General features: G+C 39.4%; 1 protein-coding gene across 4 annotated transcripts in view; it reads left to right on the forward strand.

Annotated features, from left to right (window-relative positions):
- Nucleotides 1–14,618, forward strand: part of CRAMP1 (cramped chromatin regulator 1) — a 52,806-nt gene extending 38,188 nt beyond the window's left edge. For 3 of the 4 annotated variants that reach the window (XM_020813115.3, XM_020813113.3, XM_020813112.3), the window contains exons 14-21: nucleotides 366–447; nucleotides 1,262–1,366; nucleotides 1,956–2,134; nucleotides 5,326–5,406; nucleotides 7,754–7,988; nucleotides 9,497–9,661; nucleotides 10,951–11,096; nucleotides 12,951–14,618. In XM_020813115.3, coding sequence (XP_020668774.3) covers nucleotides 366–447; nucleotides 1,262–1,366; nucleotides 1,956–2,134; nucleotides 5,326–5,406; nucleotides 7,754–7,988; nucleotides 9,497–9,661; nucleotides 10,951–11,096; nucleotides 12,951–13,115 — 1,158 coding nt within the window. In that variant the 3' untranslated portion in view covers nucleotides 13,116–14,618. The remainder of the gene's footprint in view (nucleotides 1–365; nucleotides 448–1,261; nucleotides 1,367–1,955; nucleotides 2,135–5,325; nucleotides 5,407–7,753; nucleotides 7,989–9,496; nucleotides 9,662–10,950; nucleotides 11,097–12,950) is intronic. The other variant, XM_020813117.3, reaches the window with a different exon arrangement.
- Nucleotides 14,619–17,458: the final 2,840 nt, after the last annotated feature.

Raw genomic sequence — 17,458 nt, forward strand, 5'->3', positions numbered from 1 at the left:
GATAGCATTGGTCTCACCTTTCCTGACACACTGAAATCCCATAATCACATTAATGTGTGCATCTTCTATGATTAGTTATTTCAAGTCTCTGACAAGAGTGATCTTTATCTTCCTCAGCTACCCACCGGGCAGAGAGAGATAGAAGGGATGGCATCACCTACATTTAGCTCTGGCTCCACTAGATACATGCTCCCCAATAGATTATTGCTGTCATATTTCTCTGCACAAGAAAAGATAACCCACCCTGCTCAAATAGGTGTGGTAAAGAAATCATGTCTGTAGCAACCCTAAAAGATCATAAATGTCCCATATGGATAATTTTCCCATACTTTTCTTTCCAACATTGTATTACCTTTTCTTCTTAGAGAACACTGCTTCCCAGGCCATCTGGAAATCCATCCCAGCATGTCTGTTCCTTCTCCATTCTGTCCAACTCTTCTGCAACAGGTGAGTCTCAGTTATGTGTGCATTCAAACCTGGATGAAAACAGAAAAGAAGAAAAGAAACAGTGGGTTGGTGTTCTTATAGAACCATAGCTAAGTAATAGAGCAGATGGTTTTGGTGCAAAAGATCTCTGATTCCATCCTCAACGTCTCTGTCGACCCCAACAGCAAGGAAAAAATATTGCCTGAAACCCTGGGCTTCAAAAGTTGTATTTTCAGAAGGTTTTTTTGTAATATTTAGTCTGAGCCTTCTTTTTCGTTCTGTAAATCCATCAGTAAAAGAAAGAACTGCACCCCTGTAGGTAAAAGATCTGTCTCCAGCAACTCAGTTTAATGATGAAAAATGTATCTAAATGAAAAGGCCTTGTCCTGTTTACTGAAAGTACCCAGAAATCATCTCTTAAAGCTTCACTGTTCATTCTCCTTTTATTTTATTGTTGTCCTTTTTAATAGCTTTCTTGTCGAGACTGCTTTTAATGTTGTGGCTCAGACAAAAGCATTGTTCTCCCGTGGCGGAGGTTATATAGGAGAAGGTTATTTTTCTGTTCTCACTCCCTGGAAGACTGTGCAGACGACTTCATACTTCCTTTATTGCAGCATATCTACACAAAAGCACAAGCCTTGTGGCACTTTAAGACCAACAGATTTATTTTGGATTACAAAAGAAATTCATGAAATGGTGTGGATTGTTTGAAGAAGTGCTCTCTGTCACTCGCTCTCTGTCCTTAGGGGGCGAGAACCAGAGTTATCCAAAAAAAAAAAAAAACCCTTATCTCTTTTTAACTATATCTGATGTTATGTTAATTCTCCATTCTTAGGAAGAGGTTCTTTTCGACCCATCCAGTCTTCACTTATGAAAGCGGCTGTCTCTCGCCCCATTGTTCCCAAGATTCTTCCTGCTCAAACCACCAACCATCTGTCCAGTAGGTTTCTGTTCAGAATGTAAAAGTCCAGAGAGAACAGGCGTAGTGGACTATTTATGTGAATTGTGAAGAAGGAAATAGCGGCTGTTCCACCATTTTTTCCATGTTTTCTCTTGCCAGCCTTACAGTGTTTTCTTCTCTTATCAATAGATCAACATTAAATTTGGTCTAAGCGGTTCTTAACAAGAAATGTGTATATTATCAGAGTCAGATGCATATAAAGAAAGACATGAAGTCAGGAAGAGGCAAACCTAGTGGCCTTAATATGTGTTTTAAACATCATCCTAATAAGCCTTAGCCAGCTTGGTTGGGGATTGTGGGAGCTGTAGTCCAAAGTAGCTGGAGGCACCCTGAGTAAAAACCAGTGATAACCAGTATCCTAAATATTGCTGAAGTAGACAGTTAAGAGTTGGGTTGGGGGTTGGGGAGACTGAATTGGTGAGCTTTCTTAGTTGAAGAATGGATTTGTTCGTTATCCTATGCAGGGGGAGTGTGTTTTTCTTTAGGCAGTGATATGAGGGTCTATATAACGACTTTCTAAACTGGTGAAAGAAGAACTCAGTTACGCTTCTCTGTTCTCTCTTTAAAGGTGCGATTGATTTGGCAGCCAAAAGTGCCGGTATTATCCCTGGCAGTGCTTTGCCTGTTCTGGGTGGTGAAGGCTTGCCAGGTGTTTCCCCTCTATCGCCAGAGGCAGTCACCACGGTAGTCTCAGGACAGGACACAACAGTGGCGCATCAGAATGGATGTTCCATCACTACGGTGGCAGTAAGTTTTGTTCTCTATTAATGGTGTCAGTGTAACGGATCTACTCTGTAACTAGATCGTGCATGCTTTTTCCTGGTCAACAACACCCTCCCTCTTTTGTCTTGTCTGAGAACCTCACTGGTGCTCCTCCGTTTGCTCAGTGCCATGTGATTACTTTCCCTTTTCCTTCAAAATTTCCACTCTCATTCATCTACATTTGTTTGTCATTCAGTTTCCCTGAACTTTTTGCTACACTTAAGCTCTCCGTCACTCTTACATTTTAAAACTCTCATCCTGTTCCTTTGCATTTAATGTCCAGTTTTTGTTTCACTTCCATTTCAAAAGATTCACTGTTTTTCAAAATTTCCAGAGCTTGGAAACATACTTTTTCATAAAATGTAAATGCAAAAACAGATGATAACATTATAGAAAATTGTCATACAATCACTTAAAAAATAATCGTATAAGAAAACAAGCTTTTGTGGATTAAAACACCACTTCCTCAGGTTTGTATCAGTGTGAAAGAACTTAAAGTCCAGAACTTAACATCTAAACGTACTGTTTCCCCGAAAATAAGACCTAACCTGAAAATAAGCCCTAGTATGATTTTTCAGGATGCTTTTAATAGAAGCCCTACTCTCAAAATAAGCCCCAGCTAAGTGAAACCCCACCCTCCACACTGTCTTATTTTCGGGGAAACACGGTACATGGCAAGATGGGTTTCATCAGGCTTGTTTCTTAGATGGAAGTCAGGAATTAGGTGGCTGTTTTACGGTTACAGCTTATGCACTGCGGAATGAGTGTAACAACCCAGTTCTCCAAACAAAGCAGCACAGGCCGCCTGTGTACCCACATCTTTCCAGTTAGCTTTTGTTTGAAACAGATAACATATACTTTTTAATGTAATAAGTTACCTATCACTTGTTAATTTTCAAAGTGGTGTATTTGTTGTTATTTGTTGCTTTAAGAGTAATGTTTTACTGATACTCTTTTTCTTGTTATTTTTTAAGATTGATACCATGTATTTTAGAAGCAAAATGTTGCTCATTATACTGAAGAATTAATATTGTTTCCACTTGTTACATTAGTTTGGGAAAATAACATTGTTGTGCCTTTGTTCATCCTCCTATGTAATAACATAAGTAACATTGTCAATTCTAATAGGTAATTCATGGTTCTACAGCAGTGGTTACCAACTTTGAGTCCCCAGATGTTCTTGGGCTACAACTCCCAGAAATCCTGACCAGCACAGCTGGTCAGATGTCCAGGAACATCTGGGGGGTCCAAGATTGGGAACTACTGCTCTACAGAGTTCAAAATCGGATGCCGTCATTCTGAAACAGATTAATTGTCAGCGGCTTGAAGCAAAGCGAGTGTAGGCAGGCAACAAAAGATAATCACTTTCTACCATCTGTCTTATTTCTACATGCACATATATTTTTGCATCTATACATGCCTATTCACACACTTATCTGAGTGAGAATTGCAGTTCCTGAAGATCTTTGCTGTAGTATCAGTTTCCAGTACTATAAATAAAGCCCTTTGCGACTTCTGTGAATCACTCTTAGGGTGATCCGCTTGTGTGCAGAGCCTCATCGGAACCTTCTAAAGCTTTTGCAGTGAATGAAGAACGTCTTAGTGAAGGCCACGCCCCCTCTTATATATACCTTGGTGACAAGGCTCTCCCCTCAGTTCTTTTCAACCACCCCGTTAAGAGCCTCATTTAGCTTCGTGTTTTCAGAGCTTTCATGAGTCTGTCTCTAAGAGAAAAGGAAATAGAGAAAACGATCATAAGAACCTTTTTTTTTCTTTCTTTGCTTTTTAAAATGTTTTTAAAACATTTTCAGTTTTCCATAAACCAGCTTTGTCCTTCAGGCCTCGCTCTTTCCCTCACCCAATCATGGCCTCTGAAGGTCTGTTTAAATGTTGCATCTCCTACAATAACAAGATCTTGCTCTCTGACGGCCACACTGAGTGCCTTTTCTGTCTCGGAGAGGCCCACAAAACTACAGTACTTCTTGTACTCATTGCAACTGATTTGCACCTTACACTCAAGACTGTGTTCTTGGTGGCACTCACCTTGGCAAAGCAAACCACCCAGACAAGGTCTGCCTCTTTGGATAAGTCAGCTTGCTAGTCCCCTTAAGTGTGATTCACAGAGGACACGAAGGAGGACTGGTTACCTACTTATAAAAATGGTTCTTTGAGTTGTCCTCTGTGAAGTCACACGTCCCACCCAGCCTCTCCTCTGTCACTCCCATACTTGCAGCGGCAATTAACTTGACCTGAGAGGAGAGCCTCAGTGCCAAGGTATAGATAGAGGGTGCAGGGCCTACACTAATGTGTGTTTTGCTCACTATAGAAGCTCTCTAGAAGGTTCTGATGAGGGTCCACACACATGTGGATTACCCTAAGTGTGACCTCACAGAGGACTGCTTGAAGAACCACTCTTACAGGTAGATAACCGGTCCTTTTCAGTGCTTAGAGACGTTCTTTACTCTTATACAAGTCGCCATTTTCACTTTGTCCCCTTCACATGGTATTTGCATGCAGGGTGCTTAGTCATGGTTCCCTGTGAATACAGGATCTACACAATTATAGCTCAATATGCTAAAGGATGGGGCTAGCAGGTGCAGGCTGAAAGGCCCCCATGACACCCTACATGTAAAGCATGTGTGGATGAAGTGGGACGGGTGAGGTACCACCACGGACTTACTCCTGCTTCTCCATATAAGTGTTTTATGTGCAAAGCATGATGAGAATCTAAACCTAGTAGTAAATCTAGTATTTGAAGATGATTTCCCTTCATGATAATCAGAGGGCTAGCTTATCTACCCCACCCATCATGTAAAAACGTGCTAGCCTGTGGACACTCACCAGTGTGGTTGTGACTGTGCTCTGAAAGGAATGGAAATGGAAATATAGTGTCTGCTGAAATTTGGAAGAATTGAGGGTTCTTGGGCAGAGCCTTCCAGGGATCCCAAGACAGCCCATGTTCTTCTTGCTTCGGTGCCTTCCAACATCTTAGATTTTGGTAGTGTGAGGAAGAAAAAACAACAGGCAAAATGAACACATAGTGTCCAATTTTAAATAGATTTGACCAGTGGATTTTTAGAGTTGCTGCACGTATCCATCCGTCCATTTCCTTGCCAAGCTTTCCTTCTTTGCCCTTTGAGTATCTGACTCAGCCCTTCCTGGTTGCATTTTCCCAGGGTCCGAGCAGTGATTGCCAGGTGCCATTTGTTGGCCTGTCCCCACGGCCTGAGCAGGAGGTAATCCCGGATGGCTTCCAGGTAGGATGTGAGCTTCTCAAGTAACAGTCACATTTCTTGGCATTCTTCCTTGTACGACAAAATGTGCTGATCCTATATAAATAGCATTTTTTTCCTGTAAGACAAGCATCTGGCCATCTTCCCCTTCCCCCACTTCTAACTGTTTTGCAACAAAGGAACTGTAATTGCTTTTTGCTCTCTCATAGAATAGGGTTTAGTCTTCTTTTTTGGACTACCGCTCCCAGAATCCCCCCAATAGCATGGCCACTAGAAGTTATAGTTCAAAAAAGGTAATGTTGTAGCTCTGCTGTTGAAAAATGGGTATGCATAGCAACCAAGCGTGTGCATCTTTCCAATGTATGAATTTCATGCATTCGTTGTCTATACTTTAAAATCGGAGATTAGCGATAGAAGAGAATTGTAAAGTGTTTGAAAGATATTTAAAGAGCAGGACATTTAAACCAGTCCTGTAATTAGAAGGTGTAAATATTAGTCTTTTTAAAAAGATTTTGTTTAAAGTTTGCTCTTCTACATGGTAATCTGTGAACTCTCACAAATGAGCTTGTGCACCTCCATAGGGAGCTGTGCAGATCATCCCACTCACCTTCCTACTGTGCATGCTACTGCGTGTTAATGCTACTAATTCCCTCAGTTCCTTTTTTGTCCACTACAGAACCACCTTGTAGGAATGCTCTGTAGAACTGATCTCTGATGGATTGACTTACCATTTTTTCTTTGAATTTCTTTCGATTTCTTTTATTTTGTTAATCCAGCACTGTTATTGTTTTCTGAAGTTGTCCATTGTTGGGTTTTGCCTGTCCCCTCTTCGAAAAAATATAAGGACTGCAAATTTGTGGACCCCCCGGGGCCAGTTTTGCTGATGTTTTTTGTTTAGGAGATTCTTGCCTTTCCTAGCCCTGTACCACCTGCAGAGGCTTCATTAAAGAAACCTTCAAACACCAGCAAACCAAACTTACACTGTTCCTTGGGGGAAAGTCTTTAAAAGCAACTAAAAATCAACTGAGCACATGTTTTTCCACTGCCTGCATTATGCAGTAGCACAAAATCAAATTATTACCCCATTGATTGAAAACATCCGTGGCCGATCAGAGAAAACTAGACTTGAATATCTCCTCTCGGACAGAGATAGGAAGATATCATACAAGGTAGTTGGCATCTGTCTGGTGATGCTCAAGTTTCAGAAATTTCCCCATACTTGACTCTGGCATTGATATATATGGAGGGTTTTGAATCACTTGTATACTTGTCTGTTTTATGTCTATGTTTGATGTTTTTACGTATTGCAGAGACTGTGTGGATCTGTGTTGCCCACTTCTCTGTATGATAGGGCTAAGAGCTATATAAAGAATTGATTATGAGGTGGCTTATAAGGAAATCATCATGGCACTGATCAAAGAAATAAATAGACCTGAGTTTTTTGATATAGACTCCAAGATCACTTATCAAATAGCTAGTTTTTGTATGGCAATATTCAGGTCTCAGAAATTCCATGGTAACTAGATATTAGATTTTAAACTGTGTTTTAAATGCCAAATGTTTCTTTACGAAATACCTGAAATTTTGAAATGTTACGATAGCTAGATACTAGATTCTAAATGGTCTTTTAGTGAAAAATGTTTTTACAAGGTATCTGGAATTTTGGAAACTGTAAATGTTTTCCCCCCTGTGTGATTGGTCTATGGACCATAACAATAAACTGTAGTACTATGGCTGTGCTCATAAGGTTTGGGTAATTTGTTATAGCAAATTGTGGCTAATTGGTAAGATGATGGGACACATCTTGGTTATGCAGTTGGCAGGCAAGCAACCCTGGCACGTTGTTAGTGAGTTTCAAGTACTCCTGTCAAGTTACACAAACCTTATGCAAACATTGTTAATTTTCTAGCTGATGTGTAAATCATACCAGGTACAACAGTAAGTTTAATGTGGCTTAGTTCTGCAGCAGAGGCTGGGGTGGGGGGCAAATACATTTATAGCTCCAACTCTGAACAAAAGAGTTCATCTGATGAAGTTAACAGTGTTATTACTGTCCTGAGCCCAGTTATGTGTCTTCCTCATCTCTTAATCTCCAGCTCCCCTTTGTGCAGTTGAACAGGAACATGCAGTTTATCATAGCCATATGCAGGAAACATGTTTCAGATGCACAAAGTACAATTCTGGTATCTCCGGGTCATTAATACACAGCTAGCTGGATCAATGGCCTGATTTGATACAAGGAAGCTTCCTGTGTCCAAATACCATGCTTTGCAAGATCTTAGCTTGACAGACTCCTGTGTCTTTGGTAGCAATGTAAGTGCGACAATTTTATGAAATATATGCAAATAAACTTATTACCATTCTGCTACAGGGAACTCCAGTCCTTTCTCTGTCAGAGCTACCCAAAGCTGTTCTCCCAAATGGCCTCTCCACACCACCTCTTCCCTCATCCGAGGCTTCTGGTACCCGTCTTTCTCCTCCCAACGTGTCTGCACTACTGGACATTTCTCTTCCAGGACCTCCTGAGGATGTTTTGTCTCAGGGAGAGCCTGCTACTCAAATCAGTGACTCTATCATTGAGATAGCTATCAGTTCCGGACAGTATGGTAAGAGGCAATGCTGTCTGCTAAAATATTGCCACAGCTCTTGTGTAGTAACTGTTCCTTTGACTTTGCTAATATATGAACCATTGTGAATCTATGTCCCCTTGAAACAGAGGTGGGAATATTTAGCTCTCCAAAATGCTGATGGATTGCTGTTTCCGTCATACTTTTCCATTAGCCAGGCTGGCTGAGAGAATTGGGCTTTGACCTTTGCAAGGTCACAAATTCTCCAACCCCCTGTATGCACCACTGATTCCGGGCGGAGGAAATCTTTATTTATCATCTATTTTAGAATCTAACCCCCATGTTTTCCTTTGAAAAGGGAGATGCTGCTCAAAGTAGCTTACATTAAAACGAAAAACAATATCCCGTGAAGAAGAAACAGATATAACAAACTAAATGCAACAGCAAGAGCAAAATTCATGGAGAGCCAACATTTACAGTAAATTGAATTAAATTCGAACAGAATCAGATACTTTTTAAAGGAGAAGTGTCTTTAGTTATTGATGGACTACAGACAAAAAGGAGAATAAACTAGCTTTTTGGGAGCGGGAATGTCAGACTGACTCTTTCTTAACTGTTTGGAATTAACTGCTATCTGCAGATATTTAATACTTTGAGAGAATTCCATTTTGATGTTTTTTGTGATAGACAGTGTTATATTTTTTAAAACATTTATAGACGAAGCCATCTTATATTGTGGAAGGCACTGTTTAGCCTTCTGAGTATGAAATTATGTGAGAATCCAATAATTTAATGGAGTGTGTTTCAGTCTCCATGTAGCTCTACCTGAAGTTTTTGCATAAAATATTCTACATGCAAAGATATTCTAAAATGGCAGTACAGGCATTTCCAATTCATGTTTGTTTGTTTGTTATTACTTTAATTTATATACCATCCCATTCATGCCGAAGCAGTATTCTGGGAGGTTTACAACCTGTTAAAACAAACTACAGTACACAAAGCAATAAATAATAAATTACTAGACAAGTAATAGAAGCCTATTCTAAAAAACTTAATATCCAATGGCACTAAACCAATTTTCAGACTGAAGCAAAACAGGAGTACTCATATGTAGGACTGGGCAGCCTCACTCACTGAACAGTTTAACTAGAAGTTGATGGAACTGTGCTTATTTTGCAGTGCTTACTATTGTCCCTAGTTTTAGCAGTACTATTGTCCCTATTACTTAGCAGTGCTTACTATTGTCCCTAATTAAAACTGGAGTTTGACAGATCCCATCAGAAGTTTTAGAGGTGCCATAATAAGAGAAACTGGGTAGGTAGGTAGGTAGGTAGATAAGTAGGTGATTGGCTGAATATCCTTCTGGTTCATCAGGTCTGATTCGAAGGCAGTGAAACTGTTCTCTTAGTCAGTCACATGAGATCTTTGCATCAAGATAGGAAGGAAATAGTTTCTTCCTTAGCATGCGCCAACTCCTCCTCAAAGTTGCAAGTCTTGGCTCTTTGTTACGTGAATTATTATTTATTCTGTATCGTTTCTTTTTGCAGGAGAAAATGTTTCTCTGTCCCCAGCGAAGCTGAATGGCAACGAGAACTCCAAAAGTCTTCCATCCCCCTCTTGCAGCCCTCAGCAAAATTGGATTGCTTCTCCCAGCCATGACCCACAGTGGTACCCCAACGATTCCACAGATTCATCGCTCAGCAGCTTATTTTGTGAGTGGTATTTGGAGTTAGGAAAAATTGCTTGGCTTTCCTGGGCTTATATGTCATTCCTCTTTCTCCAGAAGCTGGACTTTAACCCTTTTCCAAACTAACATTGGGACTGTGTTTCAATAACGAGTGGGCTAGCTAATTTCAGGGATTGTAAAAGGAAGTACTGGGTTAAACATTGCAACCCTCCTGTTTTTGCATCAGGTTTAGAACGCTTGAAATTGATTTTAAAATTGTTACATACTCAACACACAGCTAATTGCCCATTTTTTTGGTCAGAAGCTGAGTTTTTTATAAAAACAACCACCCACCCACCCATGAGTGGTTATTTGTTTGGAGCTGATTCCAATAATTTTTTAAAATCATTTTGGCATATGTGCTTATCTGTGTTGGAGTAAATTGTGTCTGTGAGGATTGTCCTACAGTATCCTGAAGTCCAAACTGAGATAGATAGATAGATAGAGGGAGGCAGGGATGCAAGGACGCACGCACATCCAGAGTAGTTGAATAGACCAGATGGGTGGGATATAAATCAAGTAAATAAACACACACACACGTAACATTGATTTAGTGCTATGCTACTTTGAAATACAATTTTAAAAATAAATATTAAAAATAAGTAAAATTAACAAAAGGTTTACTTGTAACATTGATAGACAAGGAGAAAAAAAAAGCAAAAGAAAATAGCTTTTTAGCATGACCTAGAAAATTTGGAAGCTGGAACACTTTTAAGTGCCAGTTTGCTTAAAAACTCAATGATTTTAAAGCTCTCTTGACTAATACACGACACATCTTAGAACTGGAACAAAGATTGTCCCAAGAGGATGCAGACATCAATACAAAAACCACATGACTTTAAGCCGATTTTACTAACCCCAGTTCTGTTACTGATTCATCTCAACACTGAAGCTGCACCCTAAGACAGCTTTCCTGCTGTTGGGAGCCAGATATCTACCCGCAGATTCCCAGAGAATTGCAAGTCAGAGTGAAAGAGTTGAATGCTTGTATGGAGAAAAAAAAAGAATTTGGGGAGTAATTGAAAACCTATAAATGAGTAAATAGCACAGAGGGAAACGGCACCTAGATGTGAGCCATGTATTTTTGTTCTTTTAAAAAAAGCTTTTCTTCCTCTCAGAGCCTATGGAGGCTCCTCTAGGAGCCTGAGTGCTGCATGGAGATTATGTGTAAGGTTAATACGTCTGTATGTGTCAGAAGGCTGAGAGGTCACTTACACTAACCTTCAGAAACATAATACTTCAAATACTGATTTCCTTGAACATTTTGTTTTGCAGCAAGCTTCCTTTCCCCAGAAAAGGGCCGGAAAACGTTACAAACCTCCACAGGGAACACAAGCAGCACTACGTTATTAGGACCTAGCCTCCTGGATGGAAATTCACGAGATTCCTTTGTGTCTCGTTCCCTGGCCGACGTAGCTGAGGTATGCCCATGCTCTATCCATGCAATGATGTGCTGTCACTCGTTGGGGAAGTAGAGGCTTATAGTCTTGTGATGATTAGTTGAAAAATGATGTTTCCGGACAGTCAGTCATAATATGCAATATCTGCATTTTAACTCTTGAAATCTAAATCCCACAAAATCTGATACAAAGTCCTTTCCTCAGTGTCTGCTCTGTGAATGCTAGAAGAGACCACTTTTCCAAACAGCAAAATATTGCTGTTTCAAGTGCTGAATAAATACAATATTCCTTCAGTAGAAGTCCTTATAGAATGATAGATCTGTGCTCTCGCATAACAGATGAATAGTCATTCTGTCCTTTGGTGTACGGGGAATATCTTCGAAGGAAAATCTACCTTCATGTTACGAGATCCATATGTGGGATTAGGGATCCGTGAAGTTCAGTTAATTCCTTTTTTTAGCTGCTGTGTTGTGTATGGGAGGGATGAATGGCCATGTTTTTTCACTCTGTGACTCAAAATCGTAATTTTTTTACTGCAGTGCTATTGAAGTAGCCCTCTGCTAGTCAAAAATAATCTCATTCTCTTAACATTTTAACTTGTTTTCATTATACCTATATTTCATATACAAAGTATTGAAGGCTGAGACTCAGATTTATCAGGAAAGAAGAAGAAAATGAAAGTTTAAAAATGCTAGGATTAGGAAGTGGGAAACCACGAGTTATGTAGAGCTGTCCTTAAGCTAAAAATCTAGAACTGGGAAAACTGGCTGGCTGTAAAAAGAGTAAGGAAAAATTATGATTGGGGAGGTGTTGAATTTCACAGAAGAACTAACTTTGTAAAAGCTGAAATGCACAAAAACAAAACCATTACATTCCATAGGTCTGGACCTATTCTGTTTACCAGATCCATATGTCTTGTCATCATTACCCCAAGCCCCCAAAATAGGAACTCAGCAACGATCTGAATTGTGTCTCTTAAGTTTGGAAAGGAAGCTTGCAAGCAAGAAAATGCCTATATTCTTGCAAGCAAGAAAACGCCTATTGATATTTTTATTAAACATTTAAAACATTCTTAGAGTTGAGTTTTCGTGTACAAGCTAAGCCCTTCTGCCTGCCTGTGCCCCTCCCTCCAGGGACGAGGAACTGGTTGATGATAATAGGCCACCACCTCTGCCTCATTGTCTTCCATAGACTGGATGATGCAAGGGAGTGTGGCACTAGGCCTCAGTTTGCTCTCAGAGCGCTGCCTGACACGTGAAGGAGAGAAGTGAGTCTCAGTGGCCCTCTCTGGCTTTGTCCTCCCTCCTTCCTTCCCTGCCTTCCTCAGTGGGATGCCAATGGAGTAGGACCCTTCTCTCTGCAGATTTTGGATCCTGACACGCCAGGTTCGGCCTCCTGCCTAGAGTCCCTCCCTTGCCCTATTGTTTATCTTGTCAAGTATTTAAAAAAAAAAAACCTAATTTAAACAAAATCAACACTTTGCAATCCATAACTTATGGAGAATTGCACTCGGCATAGAAAGTGTAATTGGATTTGATTTGTTGTCTAGGTTTCTTTCTTTTTCAGACATCCTAGGTTACTAACGTTTATTGGTTCTCTTTATTTATGTTCTTGTGGGTGGGATTGGGTAGTTGTGTTTTAACTTTTGTTAGCCATCCAGAATAGTGCTTAGACACTAGATGGGCAGGATATAAACAGACAGACAGACAAATAATGTGAGCAACTGGATTTAAACCTCTCCGTATCAATGTGTGCATCTAATAGTAACATATATTTCATTACGTAGTAGTAATTATGTGTATATCAAGCCAAAGCTGATGCCAGCAATGAGTTGACTAATAATAAAAGTCTGTGTTTTCTTCTCCCTGGTTGTAGGTGGTAGATTCCCAACTGGCTTGCATGATGAATGAGAACAGCATAGATTACATATCTCGTTTCAACGACCTTGCCCAGGAGTTGTCGATACCTGAGCCACCCCGCCGAGAAATCCTCTTTGATGGAGGAAGTGGTGGTCCTCCCATTGGTGATCTCACTCAGTAAATGCGTTCAACCAGCTGGCTGGTGGAAACCACTGAACTGGCTGTAACTTGCAGAGGAGTAACGTCATAGCTATGCAGCTGATTCTGTTCGTTCATTCTTTCTTTTCTTTCTTTCTTTCTTAGCTAGAGCATGCCTCACAAGATCAGTGTTTGTCTTCAACTGTCTACAGCTCCTGGAGTGTGCAGCACACTAGGAAGCAGTCACTGGGAGCAGTGTTATAGGAAGTGACATATGTAAGCTGCTGACAAGTAGAGTTTACAAAATAGTCCTGGATTTTTTTTCTCTGGAACAATCTGGGCAAGAAATCCCACAAGCTACATTTTTATACAGTAAATCAAGTCCTTTGCTGTGATATCTTTTTTTTTAAGCTAAAGGGGGAGTGGTAGAGATATATTCTTGATTTTTATTCCTTTTAAAATCTAATTTTAATTTATTTGGGGGTGTTTTTTTGGTCTCTCACAATTTTCATTGCTGAAAAATCAGTATATTTAATATTCCTTGCACTTTGCTGTCAAGCAGCCATTAATTCCAAAGAGCGCTTTTACCAGATTCCTACCCCACCCACCCATTTGCTCACATTCATTAACATTCCAGCATGATAGGAAAGCCGCTATAGTTCCATACATACACTTTTACAAAACAAACAGAGGTAGGGCCCCTCTCATCTTAGCCAGCATAATTTTGACTTAAATTTGCATGCTTTTTTTCCTCTTAACCCAAGAAAACTCTCTCTCTCTCTCTTCCCCCCCCCCCCCCAAAGACCAACCTGTCTTTCAAGCAATTTTATGTTCCATTTTCCTCTTATGGAGTAGAAACTTTGTTGAAAGGGCTGGAGTTATACTTCAAATTAAATGCTTTCTTGTATTTTTCTCTTTCTTTTTGAATGGCCATCACATAATCTTAAGAGTCCTCCAGAGAATAAAACCTGTTACATTAGTAGAGAAGTAACGCTTTGATCATGCCCTACAAATGCAAGGAATTTAGGATAAAATATGTTTCATCTACGTTTCTCTACATCCATAGTGAATTGCATCAGAGTATGTCTGAGTCTTTATTCAGTGCCTCAAGTCCGACCTTACTTTTGTAATGCTGCATTTCTATTTCCTTGTGAAACAGAAGATTCTGCCTCTGCCTATTTGCTCTCCTACAAACATGGCTTCTGGCATAGCAGTTCCCACATTCTTTACATCCTGCAAGAAAGTCCATCTAAACTTCATTCCTTTATTCACTCGTTGGTAATAATAATGCTGTTTAGAACGTTGCTCTCGAAACATAGATTCTTCTCTGTGGTTGGCAGTGCATGGGAGCCTAGGGTCTTTTCTTTCTTTCTGTACCCAAACATTGGGTTGGAAACGTGACTTCAGAGTTCTTCCTCATGAGGGCTGAATAATTTCACCAGAGGATTTATCTATGGCAAATGGACCAAACGTGTCTCCAATTGCTGGTGGCTCCTCTGATTCTGGGACCTGACCCTTCTCTGAGACTTTTCCTGGTTCACCCCATCTTCAAGGACAATCAAGCAGTCTCTTAATACCTCTTTGAACTCTGCCCTATTGCATAGCAAAAGTTTAAATACAAATTGCTTTCTTCTCCTGAATGGCCACGCCAGCCTGCACACCACTAGTACAGAACTAAGCTTTCTTAGCAGACTGTAGGATGTGTAAACTGAAATAACAGCAGGTGAGAATCATGCAGGCTTAATGATTTAAATTAAGGTGTGATTATAATTTTATCAGTCAACTTAACCTTCCTCTGGCATCACTGTTGCTTTATCACAAATATTTTTTTTTGCATATTGGCACTTCCCTGAGCACAGAAGATACGTGTTTTTCAGGCAATGAGGAATGCCTAGTTTCAGGTAAAGCACCTTCACAATAGAAGGAAATCAGATTTTCTTGTTAGACATTGGTGCTAACATGCAGTTATCAGTGTGGCCTATATACAGCAGTGCCAAAATATATATTTTTTTGTTCTACTTGTGTGCATTTTTGGCCAGACTATTTCGGACCAATTTCTGATCACTGACTTCAGATATTTTTGCAGTTCTGACATCTCTTGAAGGCCTTTTTAACTAGGTTATTCAAATAAAGTGATTCTTGTAAATTATTCTAGGTGAGTAACAATAGCATGAAATGAAATCTTCATTTCAGTGGCTTAGCTATTTCACCTGTTTGGTTGTTTCGTTGAAGTCCCATATCCTTGTATTTCTGAAAGAATGGATTTTACAGCAAGCTTGTGAAGCTCTTTGTCTCCTTTGTGTCTGGATTTCTTGCTGTCCTTGTGGCTTAATGGGTCCTCTCTTATCTGGTAACAAGTTGTCCCTTCTGCCACCAACTTCCTCATTCTTTGAGAAGACAGAAAGTTGTAACAGTGCGTTTCTATCAAGTCATAAGATCAGCAGATTTTACTATTTTTTTTGTATAAAACAAAAGCATCAGGAAAATAGGCATGTGCATTTTCAACATAGTTTCTGTCGTACTCAAGTTTCCCGGCCAGAACCCTGTTGTGCAACTTCACATGCATAAAGGTTAATGATGTAATAAGCCACAGACTTCTAACCTTTAAATTAAATTTTTCTGTCTCCTCCTCTATCAAGTGCTGAGGAAGCCTAGGAATCTTTTTTGTCCTAGGGAAGGCTTTGAGATTTGGGGAAGCCTTGAATATCTGTAAATTGCTGCCATTGGTCTTGATCCCATTGCACAACAGGATGTTGGCCAATTATCAAATCCTCTTTGATAGAAATAATTATGCATGTAGGTTTTTAACTTCCTTGCAAGATCTCAAGAATCCTCTCTTTTCCATTTCCCCCCCCATTTTTAACATCAGTGTCCACTGAAATTAATAACCTGTTCTTTGGCATTTATTTTGCATATTGGGTTGAAAGTACATAAACAATTAAGACTAGACACTTGGAACTAAAAGCCAGTAATAGTGTTCGCTTCAATCAGTGATCTGTTGCTCATACTTTCATGATATTAGTCATATGCACACTTTGGATTTTGCTGGTAATCAGGTTTATCTGGACATTAATGCATTTGAGAATCAAAAAGTGATGGGAGTGCTACAAGGGTGCAGGAGTCACTCTTAAATTGCTGTTTCACCCCTTCTGACAATTTTGAATTTGTCACAAAGTCCATTTGAGAAACTTAAAAGCAACCTGCAGGTAGGGTTGCTTCTAAGCCAAACCTCTATCCTGCCTTATTTCACATTTGCCTGAAGCACTGAAAGAAAAAAGCTGCTGAGTGGTTACTTAGTTTTCATTCATACATTTGGTTCCTGAAAGACTCTTAATGCTCAGTATCCTTTCAGTATCACACGATTGATTGATAAACATTACAAATTGGCCTACTTGAGAGCATTTATGCAATGGAGACCAAGGGCCCTCCGTTTCTACAGGAGAAGACACTGGGCATCAGAAATGTGTTTATAGTTGTGTGTAAAGTTTCAAAGCAGAATGCAGATAGCAGATCAGCCAGCTTCTGTTGTCTTGTTTCTGCACTGCAGAGTCAACTCACTCTTCTCATTTATTTATTTTTTTATCACTGGGATAGGATCCATCAGGAATTCCATCTACATGGAAAGCCGCCCAGAGACCTTTGGGAAGTGCGGGCAGCATAAAAGTTAAATAAATAAATAAATAAATAAATAAATAAATAAATAAATAAATAAATAAATAAATAAATAAATAGTAGCCCATGAAAGAAACAGGAATTGTGTGGAATGAAATTCCTGTGCATTGTTTCTAGCCCTATCCAAAATATCATTTTAAAAAAACATACATTTTTCTATGCTGGCATTGTATCCTCTTTTTTATTATCAGTCTTCTTCCGTACAACTTTTAATCCAGCTAAACCAATTTAAATTGAATCGTATCTACCAAGGTGTCTTGTCAAATTCTTTGTAGGGGTTTAATACTGCATTTTGGTTTGGGGTTTTTTAACCATGCCACGCACACATATACGTATAGGGATATCAAAGCATTTGTAAAGAAAACACTGCACTTTTGAGTTATCAAGCTCTTCTAAAACTCTTCTCTTGACATTATGGTAATCTACAAGTGCTGAATAAGCGAAAACATTTACAAGCACTACAGCAGTGAGTTATCATTAGTTGCCAAAATGTGATAACTGACTATAGAGCTTGTAGGTTTGACAGCAGACTTTATTGCTGTTTTTTAAATAATAGTTAAGCCATATCATCTAAAAGGTTTTTTGTCTTGTTTGGAGATGTGGATTTGTTTTTATAGATAATAAAATATACATATATAGTGTATGTATAAAGCAAGAATGCCTGTCCTTAACTGATTATTTTTTGTATTATATTGTAAATTATATTATTTATTC

This window comes from Pogona vitticeps, chromosome 13, assembly GCF_051106095.1.
Source record: "Pogona vitticeps strain Pit_001003342236 chromosome 13, PviZW2.1, whole genome shotgun sequence".
Classification (NCBI taxonomy): domain Eukaryota; kingdom Metazoa; phylum Chordata; class Lepidosauria; order Squamata; family Agamidae; genus Pogona; species Pogona vitticeps.